Raw genomic sequence first — 15,943 nt, 5'->3', positions numbered from 1 at the left:
AGCCTCTCAGTTCAGACTACAGCCTCTCAGTTCAGAGTACAGCCTCTCAGTTGAGAGTACAGCCTCTCAGTTGAGAGTACAGCCTCTCAGTTGAGAGTACAGCCTCTCAGTTGAGAGTACAGCCTCTCAGTTGAGAGTACAGCCTCTCAGTTGAGAGTACAGCCTCTCAGTTGAGAGTACAGCCTCTCAGTTGAGAGTACAGCCTCTCAGTTCAGAGTACAGCCTCTCAGTTCAGACTACAGCCTCTCAGTTCAGACTACAGCCTCTCAGTTCAGACTACAGCCTCTCAGTTCAGACTACAGCCTCTCAGTTCAGACTACAGCCTCTCAGTTCAGACTACAGCCTCTCAGTTCAGACTACAGCCTCTCAGTTCAGACTAGAGCCTCTCAGTTCAGACGACAGTTCAGACTACAGCGTCTCAGTTCAGACTAGAGCATCTCAACTTTCAAACTGATTATTTCTAGGAATTGTTAACATATTTGACAGAGTAAGATCGGGTATAAAATCTGTATAATGTACTACATGGGTCTACTGTTCCTCTCAGGGTTACATCAAGCAGTGTCGTAAGAGGATAGACATGTTCACAGAGGAGCAGCTGCTGTGTATCTTCGGAAACATCGAGGACATCTACCGCTTCCAGAAAAAGTTCCTGAAAGGTCTGGAGAAGAGGTTCAACAAGGAGCAGCCGCACCTCAGCGAGATCGGTTCCTGCTTCCTGGAACATGTGAGTAGCGTTCAACACTGTCACACCCTGATCATAGTTAGCTTTGTATGTTTCTATGTTTTGTTTGGTCAGGGTGTGATCTGAGTGGGAATTCTATGTTGTATGTCTAGTTTGTCTGTTTCTGTGTTTGGCCTGATATGGTTCTCAATCAGAGGCAGGTGTTAGTCATTGTCTCTGATTGGGAGCCATATTTAGGTAGCCTGTTTTGTCATTGTGGGTGTGGGTGATTGTCTATGTTAGTTGCTTGTGTCAGCACAGTTCTCATTATAGCTTCACAGTCGTTATTCGTTTATTGTTTTGTATAGTTTGTATTCAGTCTTCAGTGCTTTCTTTTAATTAAAAAATCATCACGAACACATACCACGCTGCATTTTGGTCCGCTCCTGATGACGATCGTGACAAACACACTGTGACGCTGACTTCACCTGACCTGTGTCATATGGCCTGAGTAACGTTGTCGGAAACATGACATTTTATTTATTTTATTTGATTTCTCCTTTATTTAATCAGGTAGGCAAGTTGAAAACAAGTTCTCCTTTACAACTGCGACCTGGCCAAGATAAAGCATAGCAGCGCGACACAAACAACAACATAGAGTTACATATGGAATAAACAAGCGTACAGTCAATAATACAGTAGAGAAAGTCTATATACAGTGTGTGCAAATGAGGGGGTAATAAACAGGCCACAGTGGAGAAATGATTACGGTATGTCAAATTAAACACTGGGGTGATAGATGTGCAGGAGATGAGTGTGCAAGTAGCGGCACTGGGGTGCAAAGGAGCAAGATGAATGAAATACATCAAATAAAAAGCAATATGGTGAGTACATAGCATCTTAAACATGACGTAACATCTGAAATGAATGTGTGCTTTGATTGAGGTCTATGATGCCCCTCGTTACTGTATTATTATACACACTTTAGTATCTATTTATTTACTGAACCTTTATTTTGTCAGGGAGTCAGACTGAGACCAAGGTCTCTTTTACAGATGAGCCCTGATTTTACATCAATGTAAATACAACATGCAAGCAGAAAGAAAGACAAGGTTATAACGAACAAACACATTTATCAGTTACAAGGTCCTCAATTATCTTTCTGAATTGACCTAGAGGCACCAGAACAAACACAATCATCAGTTAAAAAGGTCGTCAATTATCTTTCTGAATTGACCTAGAGGCACCAGAACATCTCATTCATCAGTTAAAAAGGTCCTCAATTATCTTTCTGAATTGACCTAGAGGCACCAGAACAAACACAATCATCAGTTAAAAAGGTCGTCAATTATCTTTCTGAATTGACCTAGAGGCACCAGAACATCTCATTCATCAGTTAAAAGGTTGTCAATTATCTTTCTGAATTGACCTAGAGGCACCAGAACAAACACAATCATCAGTTAAAAGGTCCTTTTAACACCGTCAGTAGATACACATTGTGTTCTATCGGTCAAGTAATTTTTAAAGCAGTTACATGCAGCCTGGTCAAGGCCAATTGAGGAAAGCCTCTGAATTAGCAATGAGTGGTCAACAGTATCGAAAGCCTTTGTCAGGTCTATGAAGAGGGCAGCACAATGTTGCCTTTTATCCATTAACCACATCATTTATAACTAGGGATGCAGCAGAGATGACCTGGTCTAAAACCCGACTGATGTACGTTTAGAATACATTTCAAAGATAAGAAAGATCTTAGCTGAGAATGAATCAAGGATTGTAATATTTTAGCTAGGCAAGAAAGTTTAGAAATATAGGGATAATTATTTAGGTCACAAGGGTCCTTCATAAGGGTGGTGACCCTTGGGGATAGTACCAGATAGTATCAGATATAACGGTCAGGTTGGGGGAGTACATGGGTCGTCTTCCAAACCTTGGGGATAGTATCAGATATAATGGTCAGGTTAGGGGGAGTACATGGGTCGTCATCCAAACCTTGGGGATAGTATCAGATATAACGGTCAGGTTAGGGTGAGTACATGGGTCGTCTTCGAAACCTTGGGGATAGTACCAGATATAATGGTCAGGTTAGGGGGAGTACATGGGTCGTCATCCAAACCTTGGGGATAGTACCAGATATAATGGTCAGGTTAGGGGGAGTACATGGGTCGTCTTCCAAACCTTGGGGATAGTACCAGATATAATGGTCAGGTTGGGGGGAGTACATGGGTCGTCTTCCAAACCTTGGGGATAGTACCAGATATAATGGTCAGGTTAGGGGGAGTACATGGGTCGTCTTCCAAACCTTGGGGATAGTACCAGATAGTATCAGATATAATGGTCAGGTTAGGGGGAGTACATGGGTCGTCTTCCAAACCTTGGGGATAGTACCAGATAGTACCAGATATAATGGTCAGGTTAGGGGGAGTACATGGGTCGTCATTAAAACCTTGGGGATAGTACCAGATAGTATCAGATATAATGGTCCGGTTGGGGGGAGTACATGGGTCGTCATCCAAACCTTGGGGATAGTATCAGATATAATGGTCAGGTTAGGGGGAGTACATGGGTCGTCATTAAAACCTTGGGGATAGTATCAGATATAATGGTCAGGTTAGGGGGAGTACATGGGTCGTCATTAAAACCTTGGGGATAGTACCAGATAGTATCAGATATAATGGTCAGGTTAGGGGGAGTACATGTGTCGTCTTCCAAACCTTGGGGATAGTATCAGATATAATGGTCAGGTAGAAAATATGGCTTAATGATTCAGCAATCAGCGGGGCAGAGAGCTGGAGCAAAAAAATGGATCAAGCATATCTGCCCAAGGAGATTTTCTTTTACATCAACCTTAAGCAAGGCATCAAGCACATCAAAGATAGTAAAATGTTGAAATTAAATAAAACATTTATGGGTTAACCGTTGAGTCAGCTAGAGGCAGGCAGAGGGAAGAGTATTCGATTGACTGACCGGGGTCAATTAAACCACCGTTTCTTTCAAATAAAAAGCCTGCCGAGATAAAATGCAGACTTAAAGCATCTGTAGTGGCTAAATTGTCCAATAGAATTGTCCCAAATTCCATTCTAATCCTTTAGCCACAATGGAGATTGGTGAAATGTTGGTCTTGATGCAGACAAATCGAATGTCCAGAGTTTGATTCAAGTTGGCTAATTGACTAACCAGGCTATCTGCATTGTGTCCCGTCACCCACCACCCGCCATCCCCTCTTTTAAACTACTGCTACTCTCTGTTCATCATATATGTATAGTCACTTTAACCATATCTACATGTACATGCTACCTCAATCAGCCTGACTAACCGGTGTCTGTATATAGCCTCTCTACTGTATATAGCCTCGCTACTGTTATAGCCTCACTACTCTATATAGCCTCGCTACTGTTATAGCCTCACTACTGTTATAGCCTCACTACTGAATATAGCCTGTCTTTTTACTGTTGTGTTATTTCTTTACCTACCTATTGTTCACCTAATACCTTTTTTTTTGCACTACTGGTTAGAGCCTGTAAGTAAGCATTTCACTGTAAGGTCTTGTATTCGGCACACGTGACAAATAAACTTTGATTTGATTTGTCATTCTTCTGGATACAAAAATGTACAGAACATTTTCTACCAAAATGAATTCTGATCATTCAAACTAAAGAAACAAACAGCATGGTACAAAAGTCTAAATACTGTGTGCTGCCGTTCCAGTCCATTACATTACATTTAAGTCATTTAGCAGACGCTCTTATCCAGAGCGACTTACAAATTGGTGCATTCACCTTATGACCTCCAGTGGAATAGTAGTGCATCTAAATATTTTCAGGGGGAGGGGGGGTGAGAGGGATTACTTTATCCTATCCTAGGTATTCCTTAAAGAGGTGGGGTTTCAGGTGTCTCCGGAAGGTGGTGATTGACTCCGCTGTCCTGGCGTCGTGAGGGAGTTTGTTCCACCATTGGGGGGCCAGAGCAGCGAACAGTTTTGACTGGGCTGAGCGGGAACTGTACTTCCTCAGTGGTAGGGAGGCGAGCAGGCCAGAGGTGGATGAACGCAGTGCCCTTGTTTGGGTGTAGGGCCTGATCAGAGCCTGGAGGTACTGAGGTGCCGTTCCCCTCACAGCTCCGTAGGCAAGCACCATGGTCTTGTAGCGGATGCGAGCTTCAACTGGAAGCCAGTGGAGGGAGCGGAGGAGCGGGGTGACGTGAGAGAACTTGGGAAGGTTGAACACCAGACGGGCTGCGGCGTTCTGGATGAGTTGTAGGGGCTTAATGGCACAGGCAGGAGCCCAGCCAACAGCGAGTTGCAGTAATCCAGACGGGAGATGACAAGTGCCTGGATTAGGACCTGCGCCGCTTCCTGTGTGAGGCAGGGTCGTACTCTGCGGATGTTGTAGAGCATGAACCTACAGGAACGGGCCACCGCCTTGATGTTAGTTGAGAACGACAGGGTGTTGTCCAGGATCACGCCAAGGTTCTTAGCGCTCTGGGAGGAGGACACAATGGAGTTGTCAACCGTGATGGCGAGATCATGGAACGGGCAGTCCTTCCCGGGAGGAAGAGCAGCTCCGTCTTGCCGAGGTTCAGCTTGAGGTGGTGATCCGTCATCCACACGGATATGTCTGCCAGACATGCAGAGATGCGATTCGCCACCTGGTCATCAGAAGGGGGAAAGGAGAAGATTAATTGTGTGTCGTCTGCATAGCAATGATAGGAGAGACCATGTGAGGTTATGACAGAGCCAAGTGACTTGGTGTATAGCGAGAATAGGAGAGGGCCTAGAACAGAGCCCTGGGGGACACCAGTGGTGAGAGCACGTGGTGTGAGGACGGATTCTCGCCACGCCACCTGGTAGGAGCGACCTGTCAGGTAGGACGCAATCCAAGCGTGGGCCGCGCCGGAGATGCCCAACTCGGAGAGGGTGGAGAGGAGGATCTGATGGTTCACAGTATCGAAGGCAGCCGATAGGTCTAGAAGGATGAGAGCAGAGGAGAGAGAGTTAGCTTTAGCAGTGCGGAGCGCCTCCGTGATACAGAGAAGAGCAGTCTCAGTTGAATGACTAGTCTTGAAACCTGACTGATTTGGATCAAGAAGGTCATTCTGAGAGAGATAGCGGGAGAGCTGGCCAAGGACGGCACGTTCAAGAGTTTTGGAGAGAAAAGAAAGAAGGGATACTGGTCTGTAGTTGTTGACATCGGAGGGATCGAGTGTAGGTTTTTTCAGAAGGGGTGCAACTCTCGCTCTCTTGAAGACGGAAGGGACGTAGCCAGCGGTCAGGGATGAGTTGATGAGCGAGGTGAGGTAAGGGAGGAGGTCTCCGGAAATGGTCTGGAGAAGAGAGGAGGGATAGGGTCAAGCGGGCAGGTTGTAGGGCGGCCGGCCGTCACAAGACGCGAGATTTCATCTGGAGAGAGAGGGGAGAAAGAGGTCAGAGCACAGGGTAGGGCAGTGAGCAGAACTAGCGGTGTCGTTTGACTTAGCAAACGAGGATCGGATGTCGTCGACCTTCTTTTCAAAATGGTTGACGAACCCATCTGCAGAGAGGGAGGAGGGGGAGAGGGGAGGAGGATTCAGGAGGGAGGAGAAGGTTGCAAAGAGCTTCCTAGGGTTAGAGGCAGATGCTTGGAATTTAGAGTGGTAGAAAGTGGCTTTAGCAGCAGAGAGAGAAGAGGAAAATGTAGAGAGGAGGGAGTGAAAGGATGTCAGGTCCGCAGGGAGGCGAGTCCCTCCCAGTTGGCCTCTGAGCTTGTCTGCCTTTTAACCTTATTCTCCATCGGCCTGTAGAGGGGGAACACACACTTGACAGGGGATTAATGGCAAACACCCACACGACAGAACTGCATGGTGAATTGGAAACATGCTAATATACAACAGGACCTATTTGTCTCCTGCGGTATCACTTATTCCATTCTTCTCAGTTAGGAGGCCAGAGTCAGACAGAACTTGCTTAGTCATGGAAGAAGAGGAGGAATTTGTACGATTCAGGGCATTTACCATTTTCCAAAATGTAGAAGTATCACCGGCAGTTTACGTTAGGGATCCAAGTCAAGAAACCTCTCTAGAGTTTAATAATTTTCATGGTTTCAAACCGCCATGTTAACGCGCCCTGTCTCTCCCTCCTCAGCAAACAGACTTCCAGATCTACTCGGAGTACTGTAACAACCACCCCAACGCCTGTGTGCAGTTGTCCCGGCGGATGAAGAACAACAAGTACGTGTTCTTCTTCGAGGCTTGTCGTCTGCTGCAGAAGATGATTGACATCTCGCTGGATGGCTTCCTGCTCACGCCCGTCCAGAAGATCTGCAAGTACCCTCTGCAGCTGGCCGAGCTACTGAAATACACCAACCCCCAGCACAGGTAAGTACCCTCTGCAGCTGGCCGAGCTACTGAAATACACCAACCCCCAGCACAGGTAAGTACCCTCTGCAGCTGGCCGAGCTACTGAAATACACCAACCCCCAGCACAGGTAAGTACCCTCTGCAGCTGGCCGAGCTACTGAAATACACCAACCCCAGCACAGGTAAGTACCCTCTGCAGCTGGCCGAGCTACTGAAATACACCAACCCCCAGCACAGGTAAGTACCCTCTGCAGCTGGCCGAGTTACTGAAATACACCAACCCCCAGCACAGGTAAGTACCCTCTGCAGCTGGCCGAGCTACTGAAATACACCAACCCCCAACACAGGTAAGTACCCTCTGCAGCTGGCCGAGCTACTGAAATACACCAACCCCCAGGACAGGTAAGTACCCTCTGCAGCTGGCCGAGTTACTGAAATACACCAACCCCCAGCACAGGTAAGTACCCTCTGCAGCTGGCCGAGTTACTGAAATACACCAACCCCCAGCACAGGTAAGTACCCTCTGCAGCTGGCCGAGTTACTGAAATACACCAACCCCCAGCACAGGTAAGTACCCTCTGCAGCTGGCCGAGTTACTGAAATACACCAACCCCCAGCACAGGTAAGTACCCTCTGCAGCTGGCCGAGCTACTGAAATACACCAACCCCCAGCACAGGTACTGTGAACCAGCACACACATTCTACTGTACAGTCTAACCTACACCTAGTTCACTTACAGCAGTGGTATTGACACTGATAGTATATTTAGTTATTCTCAGATTGTAAATTGGCAGCCATATTAGTGACTTTTATATAAAACAAAGCTTTTCTAAGATACAGTGTGATGTGAGAGAGAAAGGAAGTAGAGATAGAGGCATAGAGTCTAACATGGTCATCTGTTCTGGGATCAGGGACTATAGGGACGTGGAGGCTGCCTTGAACGCCATGAAGAACGTGGCCAGGCTGATCAACGAGAGGAAGCGACGCCTGGAGAACATCGACAAGATCGCCCAATGGCAGCGCTCCATAGAGGACTGGGAGGTGAGGAACAGTGCATCATCGGTCATGGAACAGAATCCATGACTAGGGGTCAGGTTTTTATCTGACCAGGTGACTTGATCTGGAAACCAGGCCTGAAGTCAGGACCAACTCCGGGCCCTAGCTATACAATACACATCTGTTGGATGAACAATCTCTGTATCTCATGCCCCCCCGTATCTCTGCAGCCTCTAACATATATTTCTTGTGTGGGTTTGAACATGGTCAGGGAGAAGATATCCTCAGTAAAAGTTCAGATCTGATCTTCTCTGGAGAGCTGACGAAGATCTCCCAGCCTCAGGCTAGGAGCCAGCAGCGCATGTTCTTCCTCTTCGACCACCAGATGGTCTACTGCAAAAAGGTGAGCAACGCTGTTAAAAACACCAACCCTTCCCTGACCATGTACGCCTCAGGGTTAGCAACACTTCCCTGTATCCCTCTAGGCCCTCCTGCGCAGGGACATGCTGTACTGTTAGGGTTAGCAACACTTCCCTGTATCCCACTAGGACCTCCTGCGCAGGGACATGCTGTACTGTTAGGGTTAGCAACACTTCCCTGTATCCCACTAGGACCTCCTGCGCAGGGACATGCTGTACTGTTAGGGTTAGCAACACTTCCCTGTATCCCCCTAGGACCTCCTGCGCAGGGTCATGCTAGGACCTCCTGCGCAGGGACATGCTGTACTGTTAGGGTTAGCAACACTTCCCTTTATCCCACTAGGACCTCCTGCGCAGGGATATGCTAGGCCCTCCTGCGCAGGGACATGCTAGGCCCTCCTGCGCAGGGACATGCTAGGCCCTCCTGCGCAGGGACATGCTAGGACCTCCTGCGCAGGGACATGTTGTACTGTTAGGGTTAGTAACACTTCCCTGTATCCCACTAGGACCTCCTGCGCAGGGACATGCTGTACTGTAAGGGTCGTATGGACATGGACCAGATGGAGGTGGTGGATGTGGAGGACGGGAAGGAGAAGGACTTCAACGTGTCGGTGAAGAACGCTCTGAAACTGTGCTCGCTGGCGGGTGACGAGGTCCACCTGCTGTGTGCCAAGAAGCCTGAGCAGAAACAACGCTGGCTCCGAGCCTTCCAGGACGAGAGGAGGCAGGTGCAGCACGACCGCGAGACAGGTGAGGAGACGCCGCCCCGTTGCCTTAGGGATAACTGTCAGTTAACCGTCTCTGTCAGGGTTGTAAGCTTCCGTTTGAAAAAAGGTATGTGATGAACTGCCGACCTGTGTTATTGCTAGTCAGCTTAAAGCCACTGGCTGTGTTTCCTTTCCTGTTTAGTCAAATGTGAGTTTGGTCCTCCTGTCTCTCTAATGCTGCAGTAGTAGTTGAAACAGCTGTTGGGGCTGTGGTCAGAGAACCACCAGGAAGAGAAGGGTATGCTAATGTCTCAGAGTGTCATTGATCCCTCAGATAAACAGGCAAAAGGCCCATCAATCCATCTCAGCTGTCCGCTTCGCTTCTCTGCCGTAGTCTCAGGGTTTTTGTCTGGGATCTGTGATGTGTGGAGGGTTCTGGTTGGAAATTCAGTGGGCTCTTTCTCTGAGGCTGTCTGCCTTCCTAACCCTGATCCAGTCAGGTCCCCCTGGAAAACAAAGCGTATGGATGCTCCTGAAACTTTCTCATCCAACAATCTGGTCTTGTGTTATTCTGTTCACTCTGAAAAGCTGGGTATTGATAGGTGGCCCTGGCAGAATGAATCTGTGATATCCACAATGACCTATGACCTATGTGGTTTCCACCTCCAGGATTCTCTATCACTGAGGTCCAGAAGAAACAGGCCATGCTCAACGCCTGCAAAAGCCATCCAGCTGGGAAGCCCAAAGGTATGTCTGGGTAATGTAGTCCTTAGGGGGTTATACTGAATATGGGTGCATGGCAGAAAAACTCAATTTCCCTTTGGGAGTTTTTGGTTTGGCTGTGTGGATGAGTATGTGGAGTGTTGTTGATTTTTTAAATAAGCTTAGATAACATGTTTGGCTATATTTCTACACATTTAGTTTGTAATAATATAATATTATTAATATAATATTAATATGAGCCTCTTTAGATTGATATGCAATCGTAATCCCAGGCTGCATAAGGGCTATTTGACCAAGAAGGAGAGTGATGGAGTGCTGCATCAGATGACCTGGCCTCCACAATCACCTGACCTTTTTATTTTATTTTTTATGTATGTTACCTTTATTTAACTAGGCAAGTCAGTTAAGAACAAATTCTTATTTTCAATGACGGCCTAGAACTGCCTGTTCATGGGCAGAACGACAGATTTGTACCATGTCAGCTCGGGGATATGAACTTGCAACCTTTCAGTTACTAGTCCAACGCTCTAACCACTAGGCTACCCTGCCGCCCCAATTGAGATAGTTTGGGATGAGTTGGACCGCAGAGTGAAGGAAAAGCAGACAACAAATGCTCAGCATATATGGAAACTCCTTCAAGACTGTTAGAAAAGCATTCCAGATTAAGCTGGTTGAGAGAATGCCAAGAGTGTGAAAAGCAGTCATCAAGGCAAAGGGTGGCTACTTTGAAGAATATCAAATATATTTTGATTTGTTTAACACTTTTTTGGTTACTACATGATTCCATATGTGTTATTTCACAGTTTTGATTTCTTCACTATTATTCTACAATGGAGAAAATAGTAAAAATAAAGAAAACCATTTGAATGAGTCGGTGTGTCCAAACTTTTTACTGGTACTGTAGGTATACATTGAAATGGTATTTTGGTATTTTATTAGGATCCCCATTAGCTGTTGTGAAAGCAGCAGCTACTCTTCCTGGGGTCCACACAGAACATGAGACATGACATAATATAGAACAGCTCAAGGACTGAACTGCAAACAAACACTGTACTGTGCATTTAAAAAACCCTAGTCTCTCGTTACAGCCTTGACATTAACATGTTGAAAATTAAGTCTCTGATTTAGTTCTGGGTGCTGAGACTACTAACCCCCCTCTGTTCTCCTCTCCCCAGCGGTGACCCTTAGATTACTAACTCCCCCCTGTTCTGTTCTCCTCTCCCCAGTTCTCCTCTCCCCGGCGGTGACCCTGACCCCCCTTTCTCCTCTCCCCAGCGATTACTAACCCCCCCCCTCTGTTCTCCTCTCCCCAGCGGTGACCCTTAGATTACTAACCCCCCTCCTCTGACCCTTAGATTACTCCTCTGTTCTCCCCCCAGCGGTGACCCTTAGATTACTAACGCCCCCTCTGTTCTCCTCTCCCCAGCGGTGACCCTTAGATTACTAACCCCCCTGTTCTCTTCTCTCTGTTTACTCCTCTCCCCAGCGGTGACCCTTAGATTACTAACCCCCCCCCTCTGTTCCCTCCCCCAGCGGTGACTCTGTTCTCCTCTGTTCTCCTCTCCCAGCGGTGACCCTTAGATTACTAACCCCCTCTGTTCTCCTCCCCCAGCGGTGACCCTTAGATCTGTTCTAACGCCCCCTCTGTTCTCCTCTCCCCACGGTGACCCTTAGATTACTAACCCCCTCTGTTCTCTTCTCTCCACGGTGACCCTTAGATTACTAACCCCCTCTGTTCTCCTCTCCCCAGCGGTGACCCTTAGATTACTAACCCCCCTCTGTTCTCCTCTCCCAGCGGTGACCCTTAGATTACTAACCCCCCCCTCTGTTCTCCTCTCCCCACGGTGACCCTTAGATTACTAACCCCCCTGTTCTCTCTCCCCAGCGGTGACTGTTCTCCCCCTCTGTTCCCCCCCAGTGGTGACCCTTAGATTACTAACCCCCCCTCTGTTCTCCTCTCCCCAGTGGTGACCCTTAGATTACTAACCCCCCTCTGTTCTCCTCCCCAGCGGTGACCCTTAGATTACTAACCCCCTCTGTTCTCCTCTTCTCTCCAGCGGTGACCCTTAGATTACTAACCCCCCTCTGTTCTCCCCCCCAGCGGTGACCCTTAGATTCTCCTCTCCCCAGCGGTGACCCTTAGATTACTAACCCCCCTTCTGTTCTCCTCTCCCCAACCCCCTTCTGTTCTCCTCTCCCCAGGTGACCCTTAGATTACTAACCCCCCTCTGTTCTCCTCTCCCCAGCGGTGACCCTTAGATTACTAACCCCCCCTCTGTTCTCCTCTCCCCAGCGGTGACCCTTAGATTACTAACCCCCCCCTCTGTTCTCCTCTCCCCACGGTGACCCTTAGATTACTAACCCCCCTCTGTTCTCCTCTCTCCCACGGTGACCCTTAGATTACTAACCCCCTCTGTTCTCCTCTCCCCAGCGGTGACCCTTAGATTACTAACCCCCCTCTGTTCTCCTCTCCCCAGCGGTGACCCTTAGATTACTAACCCCCCTGTTCTCCTCTCTGTTCTCCCCCCCTCTCCCCCCCACGGTGACCCTTAGATTACTAACCCCCCCCTTCTGTTCTCCTCTCCCCCCTTAGATTACTACTACCCCCCTCTGTGGTGACCCTTAGATTACTAACCCCCCTCTGTTCTCCTCTCCCCAGTGGTGACCCTTAGATTACTAACCCCCCCTCTGTTCTCCTCTCCCCCCCCTCTGTTCTCCTCTCCCCACTGGTGACCCTTAGATTACTAACCCCCCTCTCCCCACGTTGACCCTTAGATTACTCCCCCCTCTGTTCTCCTCTCCCCACGGTGACCCTTAGATTACTAACCCCCCCTCTGTTCTCCTCTCCCCACGGTGACCCTTAGATTACTAACCCCCCTTCTGTTCTCCTCTCCCCAGCGGTGACCCTTAGATTACTAACCCCCCTCTCTGTTCTCCTCTCCCCACGGTGACCCTTAGATTACTAACCCCCCTTCTGTTCTCCTCTCCCCACGGTGACCCTTAGATTACTAACCCCCCTGTTCTCCTCTCCCCAGCGGTGACCCTTAGATTACTAACCCCCTTCTGTTCTCCTCTCCCCACGGTGACCCTTAGATTACTAACGCCCCCTCTGTTCTCCTCTCCCCACGGTGACCCTTAGATTACTAACCCCCCTTCTGTTCTCCTCTCCCCACGGTGACCCTTAGATTACTAACCCCCCTCTGTTCTCCTCTCCCCAGCGGTGACCCTTAGATTACTAATGCCCCCCCCTCTGTTCTCCTCTCCCCACGGTGACCCTTAGATTACTAACCCCCCCCTCTGTTCTCCTCTCCCCAGCGATGACACGGCCCTATTGTGACTTCCTGCTCCGTCAGAAGCAGCCATCTCTGCCCAGCAGCGTTCCCCAGCAGAAGGTCTTCATGCTGGCTGAGCCCAAACGCAAGGCAACCACCTTCTGGCAAAACATCGGCAGACTGACGCCTTTCAAGAAGTGAACCGCCAAAGGAGAGGAGAGCTCTCTGCTCGTGCCTAAACTTAACTTTTTATGCCAGATGCTCTTTTTTATTATTATATATATATATATATATACATAATCCTATCCTAATTGAAATACTGATATCGTGAAAGATTATTACGATGATATTTTTTTCTTTGGAGAAAGCACTTTATAGGTTGGTTACAATTAGACTTGGGAATGGTTCTTCCGGACATTGTGTGTATATATACACGTTGGGAGACCGTCACGAGGACTATTATACCTGCTACTGCAACCAACAACCGATTGGTTCCACTACTGCTGCGTGATCATGTGACTGACTGCCAGTGAGGCTCCTCTTTATGAAAGACGTTGCCTGGCGACAGCAAAATGTGACATTTCCCCCCCCCCCATTGTTTTTGTTTTCCGACTAAATGCCAACTGTTCACAATGCCAGAAACATGTTACTTTTGCATTTAAGTTTCTTTCTGGGAACAAAAAAAAGTGAAAATTGTGATAAAGGTTTATTGTACTTCTTTCTGTACAAAAAAAATGTCAAAAAAATGTTTTCCTGGTTTATTTTAATTATTTAATAAGAGTTGATAGTTCACACGCCTAACCTTTGAACTTTCCCAAACTCGGTCCTCTGGACCACAAGGGGTGCACATTTTGGTTTTTGCCCCTAAAACTACACAGCTGATTCTAATGGTCAAAGCTGGATGATTATCTGAATCAGTGGTGTAGTGCTAGGGGGAACAAAACATAAACATGTACCCCTTGAGGACTGAGTTCGGGATCCCTGCCTTACCCTGCGCGTCATTACCTTCCCTGCCTTACCCTGCGTGTCATTACCTTCCCTGCCTTACCCTGCGCGTCATTACCTTCCCTGCCTTACCCTGCGTGTCATTACCTTCCCTGCCTTACCCTGCGCGGCATTACCTTCCCTGCCTTGCCCTGTGCATCATTACCTTCCCTGCCTTACCCTGCGCGTCATTACCTTCCCTACCTTACCCTGTGAGTCATTACCTTCCCTGCCTTACCCTGTGAGTCATTACCTTCCCTGTCTTACCCTGTGCGTCATTACCTTCCCTGCCTTACCCTGCGCGTCATTACCTTCCCTGCCTTACCCTGTGAGTCATTACCTTCCCTGCCTTACCCTGCGCGTCATTACCTTCCCTGCCTTACCCTGTGCGGCATTACCTTCCCTGCCTTACCCTGCGGGGCATTACCTTCCCTGCCTTACCCTGCGGGTCATTACCTTCCCTGCCTTATCCTGCGGGTCATTACCTTCCCTGCCTTACCCTGCGCGTCATTACCTTCCCTGCCTTACCCTGCGCGTCATTACCTTTCCTGCCTTGCCATGCGCGTCATTACCTTCCCTGCCTTGCCCTGCGCGTCATTACCTTCCCTGCCTTACCCTGCGAGGCATTACCTTCCCTTCCTTACCCTGCGCGGCATTACCTTCCATACCTTACCCTGTGCGGCATTACCTTCCCTGCATTACCCTGTGAGTCATTACCTTCCCTGCCTTACCCTGTGCGTCATTACCTTCCCTGCCTTACCCTGCGCGTCATTACCTCCCTGCCTTACCCTGCACGTCATTACCTCCCTGCCTTATCCTGCGCGTCATTACCTTCCCTGCCTTACCCTGCGGGTCATTACCTTCCCATTTTCGCCTTGAAGAGGGCACTTACCTTCTCTGCCTTACCCTGTCTGTGACACCTTCCCTGCCTTACCCTGCACGGCATTACCTTCCTGGTTACCTGCGGCATTACCTTCCCTGCCTTACCCTGCGCGCCATTACCTTCCCTGCCTTACCCTGCGCGGCATTACCTTCCCTGCCTTACCCTGCGCGGCATTACCTTCCCTGCCTTACCCTGCGCGTCATTACCTTCCCTGCGCGTCATTACCTTCTTTATGGAAGAGCCATCTGAAGAGTGCACGGATGCTTTGACACAAACAGTATGAAGTGTACTGTTTTACCTTTATAAACCCCTACATTTACATTCATTTAGCAACACATTTTCGGGATTGAAGAGGTGCACTTTTGTTCCCCATTGGAACGCTGTCTGTGACACCTTCCAGAAGTGTTCATTTACAGGTGAATATTCAGGGTTTCTGGCAAGACAAAGTTGTCTGTTTTGACAAAAAAATAAATGCGTGTTCACGCTGATGAAGAGACTACAGGGAGCTTGTATTCCTGTTGATGAGGAGACTACAGAGAGCTTGTATTCCTGTTGATGAGGAGACTACAGGGAGCTTGTATTCCTGTTGATGAGGAGACTACAGGGAGCTTGTATTCCTGTTGATGAGGAGACTACAGGGAGCTTGTATTCCTGTTGATGAGGAGACTACAGGGAGCTTGTATTCCTGCTGATGAGGAGACTACAGGCTCGCTTGTATTCCTGTTGATGAGGAGACCACAGGGAGCTTGTATTCCTGCTGATGAGGAGACTACAGGAGCTTGTATTCCTGCTGATGAGGAGACTACAGGGAGCTTGTATTCCTGTTGATGAGGAGACTACAGAGAGCTTGTATTTATGTTGATGAGGAGACTACAGGGAGCTTGTATTCCTGCTGATGAGGAGACTACAGGGAGCTTGTATTCCTGTTGATGAGGAGACTACAGAGAGCTTGTATTTATGTTGATGAG

The 15,943-nt window shown here is 48.3% G+C and overlaps 1 protein-coding gene across 2 annotated transcripts in view; it reads left to right on the top strand.

Moving 5' to 3' along the window:
• LOC115116640 (rho guanine nucleotide exchange factor 4-like) overlaps positions 1–13,856 on the top strand; it is a 104,631-nt gene extending 90,775 nt beyond the window's left edge. For both annotated transcript variants that reach the window (XM_065019261.1, XM_029645132.2), the window contains 7 exons: positions 545–724; positions 6,777–7,009; positions 7,903–8,032; positions 8,259–8,390; positions 8,913–9,156; positions 9,783–9,860; positions 13,152–13,856. In XM_065019261.1, coding sequence (XP_064875333.1) covers positions 545–724; positions 6,777–7,009; positions 7,903–8,032; positions 8,259–8,390; positions 8,913–9,156; positions 9,783–9,860; positions 13,152–13,309 — 1,155 coding nt within the window. In that variant the 3' untranslated portion in view covers positions 13,310–13,856. The remainder of the gene's footprint in view (positions 1–544; positions 725–6,776; positions 7,010–7,902; positions 8,033–8,258; positions 8,391–8,912; positions 9,157–9,782; positions 9,861–13,151) is intronic.
• Positions 13,857–15,943: the final 2,087 nt, after the last annotated feature.

Source organism: Oncorhynchus nerka, linkage group LG6 (genome assembly GCF_034236695.1).
Source record: "Oncorhynchus nerka isolate Pitt River linkage group LG6, Oner_Uvic_2.0, whole genome shotgun sequence".
Taxonomy (NCBI): Eukaryota; Metazoa; Chordata; class Actinopteri; order Salmoniformes; family Salmonidae; genus Oncorhynchus; species Oncorhynchus nerka.
This window is presented reverse-complemented; position numbering and strand designations above follow the sequence as displayed.